This window comes from Cucumis melo, chromosome 11 (assembly GCF_025177605.1).
Source record: "Cucumis melo cultivar AY chromosome 11, USDA_Cmelo_AY_1.0, whole genome shotgun sequence".
Lineage (NCBI taxonomy): Eukaryota > Viridiplantae > Streptophyta > Magnoliopsida > Cucurbitales > Cucurbitaceae > Cucumis > Cucumis melo.
Window position 1 is genome coordinate 23,734,366 of NC_066867.1, and position 23,899 is coordinate 23,758,264.

Genomic DNA, 23,899 nt, shown 5'->3' on the forward strand with positions numbered 1-23,899 from the left:
GCAAAACATCCAAATGGAGTTTGTTTCCAAACTCCCTTCTGCACATGTTTAGCTATGTCCTTGCTAGTTACTCTCTCGAGTAGTTGGCAACCAACGCTAGCCAAGCGATTAAGTTAAACTCAGCTAAACATGATGAGACTTATAACTAAAGAATTCTTATCGAGCACAAAACATACACTTAAACTAATTAGAACACATCAACAAGAGTCAAGAAATGGAAGATAGGTAATGGATAAAACATGTATTTTATTACTAATGTAGGCCTCTCAGCCATGAAATGAAGAACATTCATATAATACATTGCAAAGTACATAAATGGAAAGTAAAGAAAGTGTCGAGCCGCAAAATGTATTGGTTTACATTCCTTGACTCTTTTACAAGTTAGGGATAATGGTAGGTGAAGTTTCTCTCTCTAATCTCTCTTTAAGCTCTCACTCAGATATTGACCGAAAAAAAGATGGAGGAAGGAACACTACTACAAATGGTGAAGGGCTCTAAAATTCGTCCTCTCACCAGCCTCCTTAAGGGATGACCTCCTCTGATTGCTTCTTGTTCATGGTGGAGTTGGCTTCTTTTATAGACATACTTTAAGTGGAAAATTTATTATGCTATGTTGCATACCTGTTCTTGCCTATGCTACACATTCGCCCTTGCCTACAAATGTCAGTGCATAAAGTAGTTATTCCTTGTCACATCATCTCCACCTACCACCCTTGTCTACTAACGAATCATCTCGCGTAATGATGTGCTAGCATCTTGCCTTACGACTTGCCAGACAACTTCTTATCTCTAAGTTAATGCGCGTGATCCTCGCTTCATTTCTTCTTTTCGCCAACATGTGAGGAAAAACACTTGAAAGCATAGTTAATCAGGCGTGATGACTTATGTAAGGTGTATTCTTTTGATACTATAATTTTGCACTAAAAGCTACGTGTTTTGATCCTTTATCTTGCGTTTTGACTTCATTGTTTTATTTAGAAAGCCACAATATAACTTGTGTTTCTATAAGTTATCAGTTGGCCTTGGGAGGGAGAGTGACATGTAGAAATGGTTATGAGGTACTTAAAGAAAACCTACAATCTAGGATTACAATATTCTGTTTCTCGCTATTCTCGAAGGTTACAACGATGTTGACTAAAACTCCCTCTTGAATGACTCAGAGTAGCATGAGGAGTTGTTTCCTAGAAGTCCAAGAAATAGATTGTCTTGGCTTAGTCGACGATGGAGTCAGAGATGATAACATTAGCAATTGCTAGTGAAGAAACAAATTGGCTTAAAAGTCCGCTATCAAAGATTCCATTGTGCGAAAAATCGGTACCTGCCATCTTGATCCATTGCGATTGTACCGCAGTAATCAATAAAGTTTAGAATCGTTATTATAACGAAACGAGATGAAAAATTCGTTGTAAACACAACACCATTAGAGAGTTTTTCACTACTAATGTAGTTAAAGTGGATCATATACAAACTAATGAGAACCTAACAGATTCTTTAATGAAAGGACTGGCCAAAGAGAAGGTTTTTTAAAACATCAAAATGGATGAGACTTATGCCTATAGAAAAATGAATCACCTGTGAGGAAAACCCAACCTGTAGATAGTAGATCCCAAGAAACAAGTTCAAAGGGTAATAATGGGTCATAAAAGATATGGATTGAATCATGCAAAACGTTACAGAGTTATTTCTTATGACTTAGAGTCACAACATGATATCCTGAAGCGTATGAAAGGTTGAACTTAGTTTTTAGTGAGATCTATACTTGGTGGCAAATGGAGTACCTAGCTATAGGAGAATTCTTGGTAAACTTACCTATGTGAATGTGGAGGTGAGAGCCGCCTCCTATGAAATTTTAGCCAAATTCTCAATTCACTAAATTGGAATATACCTGCTAGGCTTAAAGCACAAATTTTCCAATTATACCTTAGAAATGTTGTGGGTTAGATGTTGTTAGAGGTAGAATTCAAAACCAAGAGTTACACTAGTATATCCTAAATCATCTATACTATGTAAAAGTTCAAACATAAGATACCTTTGCTTATGCACAACATTTCATATTGATATTGCTCGACGAAAAATGCTTTTAAAATTTTTAAATGAGGAATTGTTAGTAAAAGTTATTTAAAATGACTTTTAAAAGTCCCACATGGATTATTTTGATGAGGGGAAGTCCCTTTAAATCCTCTCATTTTCCTTACACATTTTGGCCGCATAGAATACCCATGTTTGGGAAATGGTGAGGAGACAAATCAATGGGGTATGTTGTGCTACGTTCCTTTGCTTTCACTCTCCAACATTTCAAGCCACGACTCATCCTTTAACTAGTTTTTATTTTACATATTTAAATTGTTTCCTTTTGTTGACGATTGAAGGTTCCAACTAGCACAACAGTTCTCCTCGATATCTTTTCTCAAGAAAAAATGTAAAAGTAAATTGTGTGTACCTGATGATAAACATGAGTTAACGAAATACCCAATAGATTTAATTTTAGAAATACATATCTTTTTATTATTTTAATAACACGTCTCTCTAATATCTCTTCTCAATAATAAAAAAAAAAGGTGAAGACACCAACCACGACGACAATCGTAATTAGAAAATTACATTTTCTACTAACACATTTGCTTTTTGAAAAATTCTACCAACAAACATTTTGTTAAACCGTGAATATATTTTTGTCTAGAAAGAGGGGAGCTCGTCTCTCCACCATCGTAGTGAATTGATTGCATTATTAGTCAAAATGCCTCACATTATGTTTTAGAAGTAAAGAATAATAATGATCTAGAAGAAGTTTGACATCTCTCTATTTTAATGACATGGGTTCTATTATTATAATTTTTTTTTTATTATTTTTGCAAAGGCTCCGTTTTTAATTGCTATCTTCTTTGTTTAAAATTTGTCTTTAACTAATACTAACATGTAAATTTAAGGAAATTCTCCAAAATAAAAGTAATGAAACTTTTTATAAAATACAGTAAAATTTATTAGACTTTCTACCATCTATTTAAGGTTTTTTTTTTTCGCTATTTTGTGTAAATAATTTTTGTGGTTTGCTATCCATAACAATTCTCTTAAATTTAATCTATAAACTTTTGTAAATATATCAATTTCTACTCCACGTTACGTTTGACAAGGTAAATATTTTATAAAAGACTTATAATATTTTGATCAATTAATTTAACTAATTTTGTAAGCGAATAAATATATGAAACTATCAATTAATTAATGTTCTTTGAAAATTGTGGAGGCATCTATTATAATCGTCCAGTTTAGTAACCTGATATTTTTATTAATAGTTTAATTGATTAACTTGTAACCATTTGGAAGTTTAATTTGAAATAATTATATATTTAAGACCATGTTTTAATTTTCAACTAGTTTGAAGGATGTTAAATTAAAAAATTTAGGATTTAAATTTAGAGCATATTTTTAAATATATATAGCAAAATAAACAAAAATAATTACAAAATATAGTAATATTTCAAATTCGATAGAGAGTTGGAAAAAATCAATTTAAACCTCTAAATTTTGTGTTTTTGTTTATCAATCTAATAAGTAATAATCGTATCAAGTCAAACCCTGAACTTTAAAAGTTGTATCAATTTTAACCTCAAACTAATAATTATATCAATCTAGTCTCTAAACTTTTACAAATGTACCAATTTATATCTGAGTTTATATAAATTTATCAAATTAAACTCTCCATCATGTTTTACTTAGACACATATTAAAGTTTGGAGTTTAAATTGATACATGAATGAAAGTTTAAGATTGAAATTGGTATATTTGTGAAAATTTAAGGTTTAAACCGGTACAATCCCAAATTTTAGGGATATAATAGTATATATTTTTTATTATTAATAAAAGTTTATCAATGTCTATCCATGTTCATCATTGATAAAATCTAAAATTTGCTATATTTTATAAATATTTTAAATAGTTTTTTAATTTACAATAATTTTGGTATGAGTTGGGAAGTGATATAAACCGTCAAAGGGAGTGTAAATGGAAAACTTTTGGTTAATTTAACGATAATTAAGTAGATAAAATACCTTTAGAATGAGTGGTTGGTTAAAGTAGATAAAATACCTTTAGAATGCGATCATGTGGAAGTATGATCGTCCAGGCATTCAACGCGAATCTCTCCATGAAATAGCACGTAGAATGCTTGGTAAGCGAAATTAACACAACAATCAATCTTAACGAAACTTGAATCTTTAAAAACCACTAATAAACGACAATCTTCACAATGCAAGATAGAACGAACAAACTCCTCTTTATTACTTAACAACATGTGTTCCGCATGCTTTCTTGAATACAAAGAACTATATAAAATAAAGCTTCCAACACCTAACGTAACTTTACACTTAAAACGTCTTGCTTAACGCATCATCGCCTAGCTTGCTTGCCTTACCCTTTTCAACCTGGCCTTAATGCCTAATAACCTAGGGAAGGGAAACTTAACTCATAAGTTAAATACTTAGTGAGTGAGGTTTTAGAAATCCTTTTTGGGAATGCAATACAATCAAGTAAATTCATTTTCATAAATAGACTCACAACGCTCATTCAAAACATAAGTCACACATTAGCTTCTACTTAGTCCTTTCGCCAAGAATATAAATCGTTCTCACGCATAGCCTATTGTGATTTCTTGCATCAACATCCCCTGGGAAAATTTTCGATTCATTTCTCAACGTTCAGGTTGCTAACTCAATACACTCCTTTTAATGCATTGGCCAACTTTTTACCTTCATGTGGTCCTTTCACCCCATGGTTGTCTTTACTCATTATTGCACATAATAGCTAGCTGGTTTACTTGCATACATACAATCATCACATAGAACTTTAGCTTTGGACACATTCTTTTTTAGATGAACAAGCTATCAAATAACATCAAGAGCATTACAATATGCGTTAAATATTTACAAGAATGCTTTTAAAATACTATTCTTTCTTTTAGAAAATCACTCACAAAAACACTTCCTTCCTTCTTTCCTTCCTCCTTCTGAATGTCTATTACAAGTTTCCTTCTTCTCACCTAGCAACTTTCTCAGCAGACCAACACTTAGTCAATTTAAAATAACAACACTTTCTTTAGATCCTTCAATCCTATTTATACTAATCCTTAAATCGGATTAATCATCCTCAAGCTGCTCTTAACTTGCCAGCTCCTACTTGATACTTTACACGTGTAGGTTTATTAGCTTTTCATCCATGCTTAACCTAAACCCAACAAGTAATCAGTTGTCTAATCAAGATTAGATATTTCCTCGAAATTCTCAACTCTCTTCCTGCCTTCTTCTCTCGTCAAAACGCCTATTACTTCCTCGCTTTGCTGAGCTTTTTCAACGGAAACTTTCTCATCGCACGCCAATCTTCAACTTGAACTTCCAAAACGCCTATTCTTCAAAATGCCTTCTTCTAAAAAAATCTTCTTATCAAAATACCTACTTCGGAAATAACTCTTCTATTCCAAACTCGGGTCCACAACTAACCTCACTTTGACAACTTCAAGAAATCTCTTTAAATATCTATGATTTTTTTTCCTACTTGGATTAATTTTACATATCTGTCCATACACAATAAATAAATAAATAAATAAATAAATAAATATATATATATATATATATATATATATATATATATATATATATATATATATATATATATTCCTCTTTACGTAGATGCATGTTCAAAGGTTGAAAGTTAATAAACGGAATTTGTAAATATAACCGGTCATTTTAGAAAATATATCCACCCAAATGAAAAATACTCGTATTAGACCTCATGATTACTAAAATATTCGTATGTCAATTGAGTTATGTTCATTTTGTCTGAATAATGTCTACTTTATATATGTAAATAGAGAACATAAATATCTATAATCTTTTTTCAATTGGATTAATTTTACCTACCTGTTTAGATATTGGGACATATGTTCTTCTTTATATATATAACATGTATAAAGGTTGAAAGTTAATAAACTAAAATTTGCAAAATATAACCAACCATTTTAAAAAACAAAATGAAGTTTAAGTTCGGGGATTCAAACCTTATAAGAAAAGTATAAAAGGCCCCTATATATGATCGCTAATATACTCGTATGTCAATTGAGTTATGCTTATATTGGCTGAAATAAAGTCTACGTTATATGTAAATAGAAAACATAAATTTAGTAATTGTATAGAAAAAAAAGATCGACGGAAAGACAATAGTAAAAATATGGAAGGTTGAAATTCCATGTTTTGAAAAACATTCAAAATATGCTTTCAAGCACATGCTAGAATGTTTTGTTACATTATCGTAAAATAAATAACTTATTAGATGCACATTTCATAAGAATGCATGTGTTCAATTACCATGAAAAAAAACTATTCTAAATATATTTCTATTAACATGTACACAAAACATATCGTGATTTAGTTAATTATTAAACGAATTATATTGATAACTATACAATACATGCGTATAAAGATATTGATACCTTGTTAAACATTAATCATAGAATTATGGATAGTTATGACTCTAAACCTTAAACTCTCCCATGATCATCCATTTCATCATTAGTCTTCAAATCATAGTTTTGTTTTCACTATCCGATGAAACCAACAAACTGTTGAGAAGAAAAGAAAGATGAGTATGACTGATCTAAACCATAAGAGTCGAACGATTTTACACCTACCCATCCACATCTTTCATTAGTAACTCTGGCCCCCCAAACTTATAAACACTAGCAACTGAGTCCTATATCCTCCATTGAAAGGGAGATTTCATCTTTCACTTTCAACATAGAGGATTTAACAGAGATGACTTGTGATTCTTCTTGCTCTTTCTCCTCCATCTCTATCGTCGATCATTGTGGTGACAACATCTTCCCTGTCACTACCAAGTGTTAATCAACCCTCACTCAATCAAACCAATCTCTCAATTTCATCAAATGTCATCTACCACAGGAAGGGTAAGGATGATAAACAAGAGACTAGGAAGTGACATAAAATAGTAAAGAAGAAGGAAGAAGGTTAGATACACTTTTGTGGTCATCATTTCAAGTGACTTAGAGTAGTATCCTCATTTATTCTCTTCTTTTCTTGTGTTTTTTTATTTCCTGAATCTAGGCGGTCAAAATTACTATGTAATTTCTTCCTTTTTCTTTTTCTAATGAAAACTTTCCTTTCATACTAATTTCTTGTTAAATGGATGTTTCAGGACCATCTAAATCGTTAACTATCAAAACCATACCTTAATGCATACTTTCCAAATCAAAACAATACTTTCATCATGCAAAATAACATAGCATTCATGAAAATTACACTTATATTAGCATGATATTAGTAGTAATATAATGGTTATCCATAAAGTTTTTTTAGCGTATCAATATAAATATATATGATACTAGAAAATAAGAGAAAAAACAGAGAAAATGTATCATTATCGCTTGTATATTTATCAATATTCGATAGCATCTGATAGTATGATCAATTTTAAATGCAAAGAAAATCATATAAAACGATAATCGATAACATGTAATAGACAAAACTTGTTGAGACGAAAAAGAATTGATAATCAAATTAAGAAGATATGCTCCACATAAGGTGTGGATTATGAAGTAAATTATTAATTTTGAAGTGAAACCCAATATTGATTAGGATTACAAATTGTTGGTAAACACCAACCAACTTATTTAACTATACTCCATTTTTCATATTATACCATTTTAACTAAACAAAAGAAAAAGAAAAAGAAAAAGAAAAAGAAAAAGAAAAAGAAAAAGAAAAATGGAAATTTCTACTTTATACGGCCGGACAGAGTCGCCGTTGGCTGTTCATCGCTCGAAGTCTCCCTCCCAATAGAATCGCTATCCAAATATCTCTATTTTGTCACTTCCTTTATTCTCACTAATCACTGTCCTTCAGAATCTCCTCAAATTTTCCTCTAATGCTTTGTTCTTCCGTCACAAACCAGGAAAAGAATTTGATTCCATTTCCAATCCACTTGGGGAGGAATGTAGTTTTTTGATTTTGTCTGTTGTATCGTCCGTTTTGAGGTTGCTGCTAATTCCTTCATGGATTCTAATGTACGAGCTCGTTTCACACTCGGCAAACAGTCCTCCCTCAACCCAGAACGTGAAGATTCGCATGTGGTTACCGACGAGCTTGATGATTCGATCGCGATTGATCCTGGGATTAAGCTTATGTACTTGGCCAATGATGGCGACTTGGATGGGATTAGGGAGCTACTGGACTCCGCTACGGATGTAAATTTTCACGACACTGATGGTCGAACCTCTTTGCATGTTGCTGCTTGTCAGGGCCGCCCGGATGTCGTTGAGTTGCTACTTGAAAGGGGTGCGGAGGTCGATGTTCAGGACCAATGGGGTAGTACGGTGAGTTTTAGGATCCATGTCTATTTTTGAATTTGGGATGATTATCTTTTGATATTTGTTGAAGTTGAATCGATTTATGGTTTAGTTTCTTTATTTTTTCATTAATGAAGTTGTTTATTGTGTTAATTAGTATTATTACTTCGTTCTCGTAATCGAACTAATACCTCTGATGGGTGTTGTAAAGTGAAGTTATCAGTGTCTTAGTTTCTGATTGGTTCTTTAAGGTTCAGCTAGATATGGACAGATATTAGATGCTTGAAACAAGGTAGGTGAGAAGTGAAATAAGGCGTCTGAAAACAGTCGGGTTGGTATGTTGGACATTTTATAATCGTTTGGTCTTGTGCCTACAATGTTAATTTTCGTTTACTTGCAAATGGTGTTAAGAAGGGTGAAGATTTGAGCCATGACAAGTTTTTCTAGTGAGATTGTAACCTCTAATTATCCGTTCTGTTTATGTACGCTGGGTTAAGAAATGGAAAGGGTGGAAGAATTTGAAGTTGTAGAATCAGGAAATTTAGAATTTATTTTGTGTTTAATAGCCTCTTGCAGATGCCATATATTACAAGAATCATGATGTGATCAAACTCTTAGAGAAGCATGGTGCAAAGTTGCCGGTAAGAAACTGTACTCAGCACAGGTGATGTGCAATTGCTTTTCTTCGGTATGTGCTTCTGACCTTACTATGTTCTCATTGTACTTACAAGTTGCTGGGAATGTTTCCTACTGTATATCCCAGATGGCTCCAATGCTTGTGCAAAATGCTCGTGAAGTTCCAGAATATGAAATCAATCCGAATGAGCTTGATTTTTCTAATAGTGTGAACATTACAAAAGTAAGTTTTTGCTTACTTGCATTCACGCAATGCTATCAAATTTCTTTAATACATTTTCTATTTTATGTTGTTTTTTTTTTCTTTATTAATATGATAACAAATTCAACAATTTAGGTAAAATTGATGAAACTGTAAATGAATTACCTGTTCAAAAGTTCAATTAATATTAATACCACCTTAGGGATTCTGAATTTAAAATAACAAAAGAATTTTAATCACTTTTTTAATCCTGCAAATGCAAAATACAATTATCAAAATACTCTCTCCTGGTCTAAGCATGGTGGAAAAGACTTGGCTTGCTAAGATTAGAAAGCTTTCATGTTTGGGTCTCAATTAAAACTATATCAATCTTATCTAGCATGATCCCTCATACTTGCAATTTAGTTTTTGCTTTCACACCCCATCCTCAAGTTACCTTACCCAATCTAGCACTTGGCATACCTACAATAAATCCTAGCTAAATTATGGAGCCTATTATCAAACTTAGAAAAACTAAACATTTTTCAAAATTAGTAAGTGGCTTACAGTTTGAAGATAAAAATTGAAGGATGTAGCCAATTTATTCTAGTATTCTCTTAATGTAGAACTTTGTTGCCATGTACTTGGTAAATTTGGGCGTGTGTGCAGGTGTATAGCATTATCAAGAAATCAACTGACTGCACTTTTGCTTGTCCTCTGAATCCATTTAAATATAATTACACAGGGAACTTTTCGCAGTGCTTCATGGCGTGGAATTCAAGTTGCTGTGAAGACACTAGGCGAGGAAGTTTTCACAGATGAAGATAAAGTGTGGGTTTGATTTTAGGAGATCAGTATTTCTGTTTCTTATGTTTATTATGCTTCCTTTGCCTCATCGTATATTGGAGGTGGACTTCATAATTCCCCACAAATTTCCTTGGGTTCCCTGCATATCAGATTATTGGAATCCCATCACAGATTTGGATAGCTCTACAGCTTTTCCTTCTATTTGGTTAGATATGTAAACTTAATCTCTTGATATCTATTTTATAGTAAAATTCTCATGTAACAGGAAGGCATTTAGGGATGAACTTGCTTTACTTCAGAAGGTACGCCATCCTAATGTTGTCCAATTTCTGGGAGCCGTAACACAAAGTAGTCCAATGATGATTGTCACAGAGTATTTGCCCCAGGTCTGTCCTGTTGTCCTACTTTATTATATGAAGTTTGAACACATTCATTATTTGGGGAACTCGCAATAGTTATTTACTTTCACTGTATTCTTTTAAACTTTGTCATGTGTAATGCTCAAGTGGTCAATCAAAATGGTGAAATAGATAGCTGTTCATGAAGTTTAAGATTGAATGTTTCAGTCTATGAATGCATTGATATTACGATCTAGATGTATTCTATGTTATGTTCCCTGATGATTTTGTTTACCGCATTATACTTTCTTTCAAATTGTTTCTAAGAAAATCTGCTGAACAGTATTTCTTTATAATACCATGTTGTAAGATTAAAGTGGAGAACTGGGCTCGATTTGTTAAAATATTTCAATCTTGTATGAGCTGATGTCAGTTTCTAACCTTTATTTGTATGAGTTGATGTCCCGTGAGATTAGTCGAGGTGCGCGTAAGTTGACCTAGACACTCACGAACATTTAAAAAAAGAGAGAATGAAAAAGAAACAAACCAACTTCGGGAAGTTATTGTTTTTATTTCCTTATCTTGGTGTCATATATTCAAGCTTTTGTAATTACACTCTCAATATCTTGTTTCAATTTGATACAATTTTTGCAGTCCTTGTACATTTCATATTTCACCGAATTGTTTTTTCTAATAAAAGATTATTTCTTTTTCAGGGGGACCTTCATGCATTCTTGAAACGTAAAGGTTCCTTGAAGCTAGAAACAGTCATAAAGTTTGCTCTTGACATTGCAAGGTCGATTCAGTTTTACATTCCCTAAATTTGTCTGGAAAATTGGTAATGGATTAATTACTAAAGTAAGAAACAATTGGGCTAAAGTGTGATATGGGCTTGTTCTACTTCATAGCACTAAATACTAATGTATGCCAAGAGCACATTGATTCTAGCATATAAGGTGAAATAAGTTGTTTTTACATAGTTATGAAATTTGATTATCTTATTTTTGATCGTCACTCAAGTTGGTTTATTCATGAAAAAGAACGTATGACATTCTACTTAGGATTTTGGAGGAGATCACCTTTCCATTAGAAACAGCCAAAGAAGTCACCACTGATTTGAGTATTATTCTCAACCAAAAGATAACTAAAAATTGCCCCTGATTAATGAAAAGTCAAAAAAGCACGTGAGGTAGAAGGTGCACGTTAAGATTTGCACCCAAAAGAATTCTCTTCATAATAGAAGATGACAACATTAGAAAGACTGCATTTTGACTCTAAGATTTTGTTTCTAAACAGTTCTAGTTCTATATATTTTAGATTTCTTTTACTCATACCATGTTAGAAAAGTTGGAAGACAGATATTTGCTTTAAGTTTCTACCATTTATGTAACTGAATTGTGCCGTCCATTATGGTGTATATGGTCATTTCATTGTTTGGTTGTTTCCTCTAACATGTTAAATCTGACTATTTGTGTGGCCTTTATTCTTGATTGGAGTTCATTTCTTTAAGGGCTTTCCTCTTGTGATCTTAGATCTGGATGCCTTTATAATCTTGTTAACATCATTATAATATATTTTACAGGGGGATGAATTATTTGCATGAGCATAAACCTGAAGCAATAATCCATCGTGATCTTGAACCTTCGTATGTTCTTATCTCTTCTCTCTTCTCTCTTACCATTTTATCTTTAGAGATAGTTGTACGAAAATAGATCGTGAAATGGTTAGAGTAGATCAGTCAAGTTCTGATGTATGGTTGAGTGTAGTTTCTTACACAAAAAAAAAGTGACAGAATTCGAATTGAATTTACCATTGTAAGTTGTTATTCTTTTCCAAATAAAAGGAAAAAAAAAAAAACTGTTCATGAATAGTTTTTCCAAGACAGTGAAGAAAAGCATGTTAGGGGAGAAAGGGTATGAGCATGTTCTGAAAAAGTTTCTATACGGGTGCATGCAACTATTTCTGATGATATCTAATAATCACTAGAGTCTTTATGTAGCGATATTAGTCTGAACTAGTCTGGAACTATTGCTTAAACTGATGCGATCATATGCTACAATCGCTTCACAACCATGTAGCGTTAATCTATCAATCAAAATAAACAGTTGTGCAATCTACATGGAGTGACAACTTTGAACTCTTGAAGGTGACAGTTTAGGCTGTTCAACTATAATTAATTGTAATTATCTCAAATTGCCATGTTGTTTTGCGACCCTTTGGTTGTGTGTGTGTGTGTGGTGGGGGGGGGGGGGGGGGGGGGGGGGGGTCTTATCTCCCCTTCCTTTTGTAGCTCTTTTTGATAATGAGAAGTCTTATTCTTATAAAAGGAAAAAAGCCTATAATTAACTGTAATCAGTAGATTGAAATGCCTAATATTATTTTCGTTGGGGTGTACTTAGAGTTAGGCTTCTGTTGGCTTTGGCATGAGTAGTAAGTTATCACATGCTAAATAATAATATGGCATGAGTATAAGTTATCAATTGCTGAACAATTTGAACTTTGAAGGTTGCTTATTTGTTTATGAGTAAGACAACAGAAACATACTGCGGGACGATTCTGGGCACCTGAAAGTTGCAGACTTTGGAGTTAGCAAACTTCTAAAATTTTCAAATAGGGTTAAAGAAGACAGACCTGTGGCTGTGACATGTCGTGAAACTTCATGTATGTTTACACTTAGGCCAAAATTAGTTTTTTTCCTCTCCCCTCCCGGAGGGATCATGTTGAATGTCATAACATATGTATTGTGCTGATCATGGCCTTGATTTAAATATCGGTATCTAGATTTCAAATTTATAGATATATCAATAATATATTGATATTAACAGTTGTTTTATAAAAAAATCTATAAAAAAGAAATTGAATTAATAAGCAAGTTGCTTTTAGTTCCAAACTAGTCTATCCATGTTATCGTTAGTATTTATATTGATAATGGGACTAATAGGTCGGAAAATTATTGTACATGACAAAACTGCTGAAAATATTTACAAAATATTACAAAACTTCAGATTCTATAGTTGATAGGGTTGATTTTGTTATATTTAAAAATGTCTCCATACTTTTCTGTAGGCATTTCTAAAAGATAACAAAAACAATGTCGAACCTCTAATTTACCATAAGGACGAATATTTTACCCCCTTTCATGTAGGAAAACTACTTCGGATGGATCTGCCATTACTGCTTTGGCCACTTGTGTCTAATTTTTAAAAAGTTCATGCTTGATAGTTAATTTTGGTCCAGGTCTTCGTTTGAATGATCCTTTTGTTTTATTAAAAAAAATATTGAATGAAGATCCCTTGTGCAGTTGTGTATTTGGACAACAATCTATTTTTATGTATATATGCGTGTGTATATTTTCTGAACCCATTTATTGAAGTTGCTGGTTTCTCTTGTACAGGGCGATATGCGGCACCTGAGGTTTATAAAAATGAAGAATATGATACAAAAGTGGATGTATTTTCATTTTCTTTGATCTTGCAAGAGGTGAAGTTTCTCTAAATGAGTGTTGATTGCCAGTGTCCAACTTGTCGTCTAGTTCATGTTCTTTTTTACGTTCTTTTTGGTTTCATATGTGCACATATTGACAATGACATGCATTGTCAATATGTGCACATATGTGCTATTATATTATTTTTGCTGGAGTCATATTAGTTGGCAAATATATGGGTGATTTCAATGCTCACTGGGGAAAATAATTGCTATCTCTGCAAGGCTATGGATTTCAGTATAAATTTCCTTTGCATATGTACTATTATATTATTTTTGCTCAAGTATAATTTTTCATATTAGTTGGCAAATATGGGTGATCTCAATGCTCACTAAGGAAAATAATTGCTATTTCTGCAAGGTTATGGATTTCAGTATAAATTTCCTTTGCATATTGTTAAACGGTACTTTTCTGTAGCCAGTTCTCACGTCAGTTAATAATTTCCAGTTGATTGATGAGGGGTTCTCCAAGCTAAGTTCGTAGGCTATACTTGCTTTGCTTTCTTCTGAGCTTACTAATTAGTATTGGCATGTCATCTAGATGAAGCTGTGTTTTTTAGAATTGTTTTTGTTGACTTACTCTTTCTAAAAGAGAATGTTTGGTAATTTTAAAGTGGACTTTGATTTAGAATAAATGAATCAGTTATTTCTAAAGCTCATGGTTAGAAATAGCGGGCTTGGTTCATGTCGAAAGCCCTAGGGTAGTTATGTAATTTACTTTACCCTAATATTTTATTCTTTTAATTAGGCTCATGTTGCCTATAAAGTCTTCCCCTCTTGTATAACTATCTTTGTAGGAAAATAATAAGAAAACATCTGCATCGTGGTTTTTCTCTCTGTGCTAGAATTTTCATGTAAATTTGTGTTTGTTCTTCGACTCTACTTTCAATATGGTATCGGAGCGGGTATCGACGAAACCCTAGATGACCCTACACTTGATGGAACCTGAGCAAAGGGGACAGCCGTCGACATCAGTGTTGCCGTCGCAGTCGCGATTGATGCTCGGATCAGTACTACCATGGATGAGTGGTTTCGGCGTCTTCAGAACCCACTGGCCGACCTCTTTCTGCCGCAACTTTTCGACCACTCGATTCCTTCAGCGGCGTAGGGTCGACATGCACAGCCTATCTAGCTGCATCTCTCCTACGCGCTGCCGTCCACTTTCTAGCCAAGTCCACACGTACCTACACATTCTTTGTACGTGCCATCTCCTGGTTTTGCCTAGTCTATACATGCGCTGCCACCTGGACTTGTCCCGCTGCCAACTCTTGTGCAGCTGCAAACCCTAGACCAGAATAGTGCTTCCCAACCATGTTTGGTGCAGCCGCCTTCTGTTGATTTAGCTGCGAACCCTAATGGTTGTCCTGAGGTTGGAAACCCTCAAGCCCACTTGACTTTTGAGGTGGGTGAATCCTCAGCTCAATCAAGACATCATGTGCAGGGTTCGTCTCAAGGTGTCGCTTGACATAAACGGGACATGCTTTGATAGCAAATTATGGCAATTGAGGCAACACTAGGGGCCCCTCCAACATGCCTGGCCTGGCTTGGCCTTCATACAACCCCACCGATGTATTCTGAGAATTTGATAACCTCGTTGCCTACTTTGTTCTTTTCCTATGTGTCTAATACAATGACACACAATCTATCGGATATATTTTAGATTTTGTATGGACTCGATCTATTAAAGTGATTTTGAAGAGCACAATAAGTTTGGCTTTCTTACAGGGGAGATATCTTGTCCTACATCGGGGGACCCTCAGGAACGGTATTGGAAAGGGGAGGATTCTCTTATTCAGTCCACATCGATCAACAGTATGGAACCACAGATCAGAAAGCCCTTACTGTATGTTACAATTGCTAAGGATATTTGGACATGGCTTAGAAATTGTATTCCAAGTGTCAGAATGCCTCTCTACTTTATACTGTGAGAAAACAGGTCCACAAATGCTAACGGGGGACAATGGGTGTGACATCTATTTTTAACAAAGTCTCCCTTATTTGGCAGGAAACGGTCCTATGCAGGGTAATTGTCTGGAATTGTCCTAGAGAGGACATACAACACTTTAGAATTGAGGAAATTGATAGAATTTATGACTTTCTTGCTGGTTTCAACTTTAAGTTTGATGTTGTTCGTGGGCATATACTGGGCTAGAGACCTATTGCTTCTCTGATGGAAGTTTGTTTTGAAGTATGTCTTGAGGAGGATCATATCGGTGCTATGAGTATTCTGTCAGCCCTTACTATTGATTTCGCTACCTTTAGTGCGAGGTCCCCTGTTCTTAATAACGAGAAGCACAATGAAAGACCGATCCCTGTCTATCAATATTGCAAGAAACAGTGGCATACCAAGGTGCAGTGTTGGAAATTACATGGGTTGTCCCCCAAGAGGTAAGAAATGTCCTCCCAACAAAAAAAAAAAAAAACGCAAGGCGAGCTTATAGGAGTGAGCCTGCTAGCCCTTCTCAACTACCTGGGGATCCCAATCCCACCACACTAGGAGCTACTGCCTAGTCAGGTATACCTCAGACCTTCAATCTTATTAATATTGATGGGAACAATCCTTGGATTCTGGACTCTGGTGCTACAAATCATTTGACAGGATCCTCTGAACATTTTGTGTCCTACATTTTGTATGTTGGTAATGATAAAAGAAGAATTGCAAACGGCTCATTGGCTCCCATTGTTGGGAAAGGGTAAATTTCTCGTTTTTAAGGATTGTCCTTACACAATGTGTTGCATGGGCCCTAAATTTCTTATAATCTACCGGCGATAAGCAAGATTACTCTTGAGTTAAACTGCAAAGCAACATTCTTACCTGATTCTATTTCTTTTTAGGATTTGAGCTCGAGGAGGATGATTGGTATTGGCCGGCACAGTAGGGGAATCTACTTGCTTAATGATGACGTTTCCCCTAGTAGCATTTCTATGATTAATTTTTTATCTTCGTACTTTACCACTTCTGAAAAAGATTGTATGTAGTGGTATTTCCGTTTAGGCCCCACCCCAATTTTCAATATGTGAAACATTTATTTCCCCATCTTTTAGAGTCGATGTCTCTACATTATCTTGTGATGTGTGTATTCGGACAAAAGTGCATTGGATCCCTTTTTTTCACTCACAACCATACAAACCAACCCAACCTCTCACCCTTGTCCATAGTGATGCTTGGGGACCGTCCAAGGTTGCTACCTCCTTTGGGAAAGGGTGATTTGTGACCTTTATCGATGACTATACCCACGTTACTTGGGTCTTTCTGATCTTCGACAAATCTGAGGTCATCTTTACATTTCGAGACTTCTATCAAACCGTAGAAACGCAGTTCAATGCAAAGATTGCAATTCTACGGAGGGATAATGGTCATGAGTTTCAAAGCCACATCCTTAATAAATTTTTGTCCTCTAACAGGATTGTCCACCAAAGTTTCTATGCTTACACCCCTCAACAAAATGGGGTTGCCGAGAGAAAAAACTGTCACTTGTTGGAAGTAGTCGGTTCCCTTTGTTGTTTATTTCTCTTCTCCCATCTATGAGGCAATGTTGTTCTCAATGCAGCTCATCTTATCAACCAAATGTCTTCCCGTGTTCTACACCTCCAAACCCCCTTAGAATGTCTCAAGGCTATCCCTCCACCCGTCTCATCTCTGATGTTCCCCTTTGGGTGTTTAGGTGCACAACCTACGTTCATAGCCATGACCTTAACCAAACAAAATTCAAGCTCAGGCATGTGTATTTGTTGGGCACCCTCTCTACCAACAGGGCTATAAATGCTTCCACCCATCTTCCCGTAAATACTTTGTCTCCATGGATGTCACCTTTTCTTTTCCATTAGCCTACTTCAAGGGGAGAGTGTGAGTGAAGGGCCTAACTTTGTGGTTCCCTTAGAGTCTAATGGTCCTACTCGTGTTATCTTATGACCTAGATCCTTCCGATATAGTTCTTCCTACGAACTAAGTTCCTTAGAAAACCTATTATAGGAGAAATCTCAAAAAGGAAGTTGCACTCCTGTTGTTCAGCTGACTTCGGTCCATGATTCTAAACCTTTACGAGATCAAGGTATGAATGATTCATTTGACTCATATATTAATAGCAGAATGAGTGAGAATGACAGGTCCAAGACAAATTCTATTAACTCACATATCGACAGTAAGGTGGGTGAGAATGACAGATTCGAAATAGTTGTCTTTGAAGATATAGTTGAGAAGGGCAGTGTTGGTGAGGTTGAGGTCATTACAGATAGAGATGGTAGGTTTGATGAGAATGAGGTTGTTGCTTAATCTACTAGAAACGAAACCAAGCAAGATCATCCTGGAAATACCAGTAAGTATGATCTATCTCTCGATCTTCCCATCACGTTGAGGAAGGTACCCGATCTTGTACAAAGCATTCCATTTCTAACTATGTTTCTTATGAGAACCTTTCACCCTAGTTCAGAGCCTTTACTCTCAGTCTTAACTCTACCACGATACCCAAAAATATCCACCTTGCCTCATAATGCTTTGAGTGGAAAACTGCTATCATGGAAGAGATGAGAACCCCAAAAAAGAACAAAATTTGGGATCTCTGCACTCTTCCTAAGGGACACAAAATTGTGGGATGCAAATGGGTGTTTATAGTCAAGTACAGAACAGATGGTGCTTTTGACAAACATAAGGCCAGGTTAGTTGTAAAAGGGGTTAACTCCGACTTATAAGGTTGACTACTCTGAGACTTATTTCCTATTGCAAAGTTAAACATTGTTAGAGTGTTGCTGTGAATAAAGACTGACCCCTATATCAACTTGATGTTAAGAATGTGTTCTTGAATTTGAGATTCAAAAAAGGAAGCGTACATGAGTCCTCCTCTAGGATTTGAACCTCAGTTTGATAATCGGGTTTGCAAGCTTTGGAAGTCTTTGTATGGGTTGAAACAGTCGCCAAGAGCTTGGTTTGACAGATTTACCACTTTCGTCAAGTCTCAGGGGTACAATCAGAGGCACTTTAATCACACTTTGTTCACAAAAGTTTCCAAGGTTGGAAAAAATTGCAGTGTTATCTATGTTGATGACATTGTGCTATTTGGGGATGATTGTGTTGAGATCATCCAACTGAAAAAGAAGTTATGAAGTAAGTTTGTAATTAAAGACTTGGAGAATCTAAAGTACTTTCTTGGGATGGAGGTTGCTAGATCCAGAGAGGCCATCTCTGTATCCCAGAGAAGTACAACCTTGATTTATTAGCTGAAATAGGTATGATGGGATGTTGTCCTGCTGATACGCCCATTAAGTTCAATGCCAAACTCAGAAATTCAGGTGACCCCTGTTGATAAAGAGAAATATCAGTGCTTGGTAGGAAAGCTGATTTATTTGTCCCTAGGTCTAACATCTTCTATGTTGTGAGCATTGTCCGTCAATTCATGCAGGCTCCTTATGAAGAATACATTGAGGCAGTTAACACAATTCTGAGGTATTTAAAAGCAACTCTCGATAAAGTATTGCGGTTTAAGAAGATTTGCAGAAGGTTATTAGGCCTATATTGATTCTGATTGGGCAGGGTCAATTGTTGACATAAAATCCACCTTGGGAAACTATATCTTTGTGTGGGGCAATCTCGTTACTTGGAGAAGTAAGAAGCAAGGAGTTGTGGTTAGAAGCAGCGTTGAAGGTGAATACAAGGTTATGAGTTTGGGAATATGTGAGGAAATCTGGCTCTAGAAGGTATTGTCTGATCTTCGTCAAGACTATGAGGTGCCTATGAAACTATTCTGCTATAACAGAGCAGTTATTAGCATTGCTAATAATCTGGTTCAACATGACAAACCTAAGCATGTGGACATTGATAGACACTTTATCAAATAGAGACTAGACAATGGTAGCATCTGCATTCCTTACATACCCTCAAGCCAATAGATTGTTGATATTCTCACAAAAGAGCTCATCAGACAAAGCTTTGATTCTTGTGTTAGCAAGTTGGGTCTTTTCAACATTTACGTCCCAACTTGAGAGGGAGTGTTAGAAATAGTGGATTTGGTTCATGTTGAAAGCCCAAGGGTAGTTATGTAATTTACTTTACCTTAATTTTTTATTCTTTTAATTAGGCTCGTGTTGCCTATAAAGTCTTCCCTTCTTGTATAATTATCTTCATAAGAAATAATAAGAAAACACCTACACCATAGTTTTTCCCCCTATACTGGGTTTCCACGTAAATTTGTGTTTGTTCTTTGTCTTTATTTTGGATACTCATAACTAAAAGTAGAGAGTTCAGTCTTCTCCTTTAAAACCAAGCTCGAGAGTATACTATTTAAGTCATATCTGTTGGGCCATTTATTTGGAGGCGTTCCTGATGAACTCCGATTTGTTGCACCCGTTTGGAGGTATTCCTGATGAACTCCAATTTGTTGCACCCACCCACTAGTAGGTGGAAAAATTCCATAGTCTCTCACCTGTGTTCAAACCATACATGACGTCATTCTATTCAAAAGGCTGTTGCCTAGGAACTTGAACAGGAATCTAGCTCCACTATTAATTGAGGAAGGGAAGGTAAACCGATTCTTCTTAAGGTGCGCTTAACTAGAAAAAGCTCAATTTATTACTGTAACAATCCACCCTAATTTAGAGGGTATATATGAGGCCTAATTCGTTTGTGGCCATCTTTTAAAAGTTATCCTTATGACCCTCATGAGGCTTGTGGCCCATTCCAGAAAAGGTACCATTAACATTGGAGAATTACATAACTTACAAGACCCAAATCAACAGGCGTTTGAGATCCTTGAGATCTCGTTACCCTCAGGATTAAATCTTATTTCTTCTTGATACTCACTGTTTGCCATATTTACAAATCACCTCAATGGCTTGGCTTAACCTGCCAAGCTGGGCACTCAACTGTCATAAAACCTTCAAAGGGAAGTGCCATGTTTGGACAAAGTAATCGTCATAGAAGGCACTTCTCACTGCCCAACATCGCAAGGCCACATGAAACCAACACTTAATATTGACTTATCAACAAGCTCTGATCTGATATCTGTTTCTGAACTTGATGTTTCTTTGATCGTTCCTTTGATCGTTTCTTTTCCTGATCCGTATTGCCCCCAATCATTGCCCATGTCAGTCAAAATGTTTTATTGGGATAATTTTTGTCCATGAACTTGAGGTTTTCACGAGTTTTCTTTATTCTAATCAACTTAGTTTCTGAAGTGTATATAGGGTGTGTTGAATATTCATAAAATTTTTGGATTTTGCATTTATTATTCGTAATATTGTTCCAGATATGCTCGTGCTAACAACATTGTATTGTTTTATCATTTATGGGATCAATGTAGATGATAGAAGGCAATCCACCTTTTCCAACAATGCCAGAAAATGAAGTACCCAAAGCTTATATAGCTAATGAACGCCCGCTATTTATGGCTCCACCAAAGCGTTATGCATTTGGAATACAAGAGTAAAGTCCTCTTTTTTCATTTTGATGCTATATGCTTGGCTACTAGATGTCAGTAGAATATTTTCTTTTGTTTGCAAGTCACTTCCTAGTTAGAATATTTTTCTGGTTGGGGCTCATGGGAAAGCAGGCTAAACTTCTTTTAATAATTGTCAAGCAAGCTAATCTTAATATCTTCACTTCCTTGTCTACAGGCTAATTCAGGAATGTTGGGATGAGAAGCCGCAAAAAAGACCCACATTTCGGCAAATAATAAGAAGGTTGAAGGATATTAACACTCGACTCATGCAAACAAGAAGCTTGAAGGTACACAAGGGATCTCTCTCTCAATCAACGTTATTAAGAGCCATTTTGCTTCTCATCGTAACCAAAATTTGAAAAGTAACCACCGTCAATGTCGCTTAAATTGTTTACAGGAAAATCCACTGTGCAGTTGTTTTCAGAACCTGAAAGCCTTATTTACAAGCGAAAGAACTAATCCAGGCAGCAGATCTTCTTACTCGGAAAGCAAATGAGTTAGTATTCTTGGAGATTCTCAGTCTTTTTCTCCCCTCTCATCCACACACGTTATGTTGTTTTTAACTAAAACATAATGTTTGAGGTATTTTTGTGCATATCTTTCGCTTATTTTGCCTTTGATATTTTGCTCGAACAATTTTGGCTTGTCCTATTTTTCTTCGTTGGATGAGAGAGTTGTAAGCTAAGCTAGGCCTTGACTGGTATCGTTCCCATTTGTTTCAATTGGACCATTCTTGTAGGTTGAATATTGCCATTACTTTTTTCGGTTGAACCTCTTTTCTTTTTTCCACAGCATCCACAAAGGAGATATATCCTTCAGCTTTATAGTTGATATAATGATGCCACAGAAAGAACTGATATCTTGCAAATCAAGATCATGAAAGCATTGTGAAAGAGATTGGCATGATTTAGTTAACTATTACCAATGATGTACCAGGCTTTATACTTGAAACAGTTCAAGTGCTTGGATTCCTTTCTTGATAAAGTTGTTAAAACAAGCATCATTAATTTTACAGATCTACTTCTACTTCCCCTTGTGGTTTCATTTGGGGCACATAACATGTGAATTATTTGCTAAATTTCATAAACTAAACCAGTTTATTGAGATTCATTTAAAAGTTCCTTACTTGGTTTTGTTTTTCAAAAACACCGACAGAAAAAAGTCAATTAAATTTTAAAAATAAAAAATTAACTGTCTTGGTGGTTTAAAATTTTGTAACCGTGAGTTTCTTTATTTCTTTGTATTAATATTTGCATAGCCCAAACTTGATATATATAGGAACTTAGTAATAAATGTCTTCTAACAAGCTAACCAATAAACTGTGTAACAGAAAAGTAACTAACAACTCTTATTGTTAATACTTCCCCTTAAGTTGGACGATGAATGTCTATGATTTCAACTTAGATGTTAGTCTAGTCAAGGTAGATGATGGTAGTGCTTTGGTAAACATATTGGCTAGCTGTAGGCTAGATTTGATAGGTAGAACTTTTAGGAATCTTTCAACTATCATGTCTCGAACAAAATGACAATCAATCTCTATGTGTTTTGTCCTTTCATGAAACGTCATATTAGATGCAATAGCAATTGTTGCCTGATTGTCATAAAACACAGTGGTTGGCATTAAAGTCTTCACATTAAGGTCAAGTAGGAGTTGTGACATCCATACTAGCTCATTAGTGACTGATGCCAAGGTTCTATATTCGGCTTTTGCAGAGGACCTTGAGATAGTTGCCTGTTTTTTAGATTTCCGAAGAGATTATAGAACCTCCTAGGAAGATGCAAAACCCTGTGACTAATCTTCTAGTATCAAGGCATGACCCCCAATCAGCATCAACAAAGCTTTTAAGTGAAATGAATCAATGGGTTTTATTAGAACGCCTTGTCCTAGGAGCCTTTTAGATACTTCAATAGATGATGAGTAGCATGTAGGTGATCTTTTGTAGGTTTTTGCAAGAACTGGCTAAGACAGTGGACAATAAAACAAATACTTGGTCTTAGATCAATCTTTGGTCTTAGATCAATCTGCCAATTAGTCTTTTATAGCAAGTGGTGTCTTCCTCAGTTAGTTGTCTTCCTTCTGATTTAGATAGCTTCAAATTAGGATTCATAGGTGTTGCAGTTGGTTTAGTATCAAGAAAACCTGTCTTTTAGGATTTAAAGGTAGTATTTTCTTTAGGATAGCATGAGTCCTTGGACTCTAGACCCTATAAGTACTTTGCTTGCCCCGAGTCCTTTAGTTTGAAATGTGCCTTTAGGATGTCTTTGACTGAGTTGATGATTGAGGGAGATAGTACAATTAGTAATATGTCATCTACATATACTAACAAGGCTACAAAGTTGCTTTCATTGCCCCGAGTGAATAATAAGTATTCAGATTTTGATTGAATGAAACCATGTGAGGATATTGCTGCTGTAAATTTTAGGAACCACTGCCTTGATGCTTGCTTAAGGCCATATATGAACTTTATTAAGTTTGCAAGCCAATCTTTCTCCTTTTCTTGGTACTTTGAGAAGTTTGGTAGCCCAAAGGTAAGGACATGTGCACTTCTTCAAACAATTCTCCATTTAAGAAGACATTATTTATGTCCATTTGGGTAAAAGACCAATTATAGGATGTAGCAAGAGCTAAGAATATCTTAACAGTAACTATTTTAGCCACTAGTGAGAAGGT

At 35.1% G+C, this 23,899-nt stretch overlaps 1 protein-coding gene across 2 annotated transcripts; it reads left to right on the forward strand.

Annotated features, from left to right (window-relative positions):
• The first annotated feature begins 7,744 nt into the window (after nt 1–7,744).
• LOC103496326 (integrin-linked protein kinase 1) lies at nt 7,745–22,258 on the forward strand. Of its 2 annotated transcripts, XM_008458145.3 has the most exons (13): nt 7,745–8,380; nt 8,920–8,994; nt 9,117–9,212; nt 9,916–10,001; nt 10,243–10,363; nt 11,032–11,111; nt 11,898–11,960; nt 12,852–12,976; nt 13,710–13,795; nt 21,091–21,212; nt 21,404–21,515; nt 21,626–21,724; nt 22,021–22,258. In XM_008458145.3, exons 1-12 carry the CDS (start codon nt 8,060–8,062, stop codon nt 21,722–21,724), a joined length of 1,386 nt encoding a protein of 461 aa, XP_008456367.1. In that variant the 5' UTR covers nt 7,745–8,059; the 3' UTR covers nt 22,021–22,258. The 2 variants fall into 2 exon arrangements, with proteins under 2 accessions (XP_008456367.1, XP_008456368.1); XM_008458146.2 differs by having other exon boundaries at nt 21,626–22,258.
• Nucleotides 22,259–23,899: the final 1,641 nt, after the last annotated feature.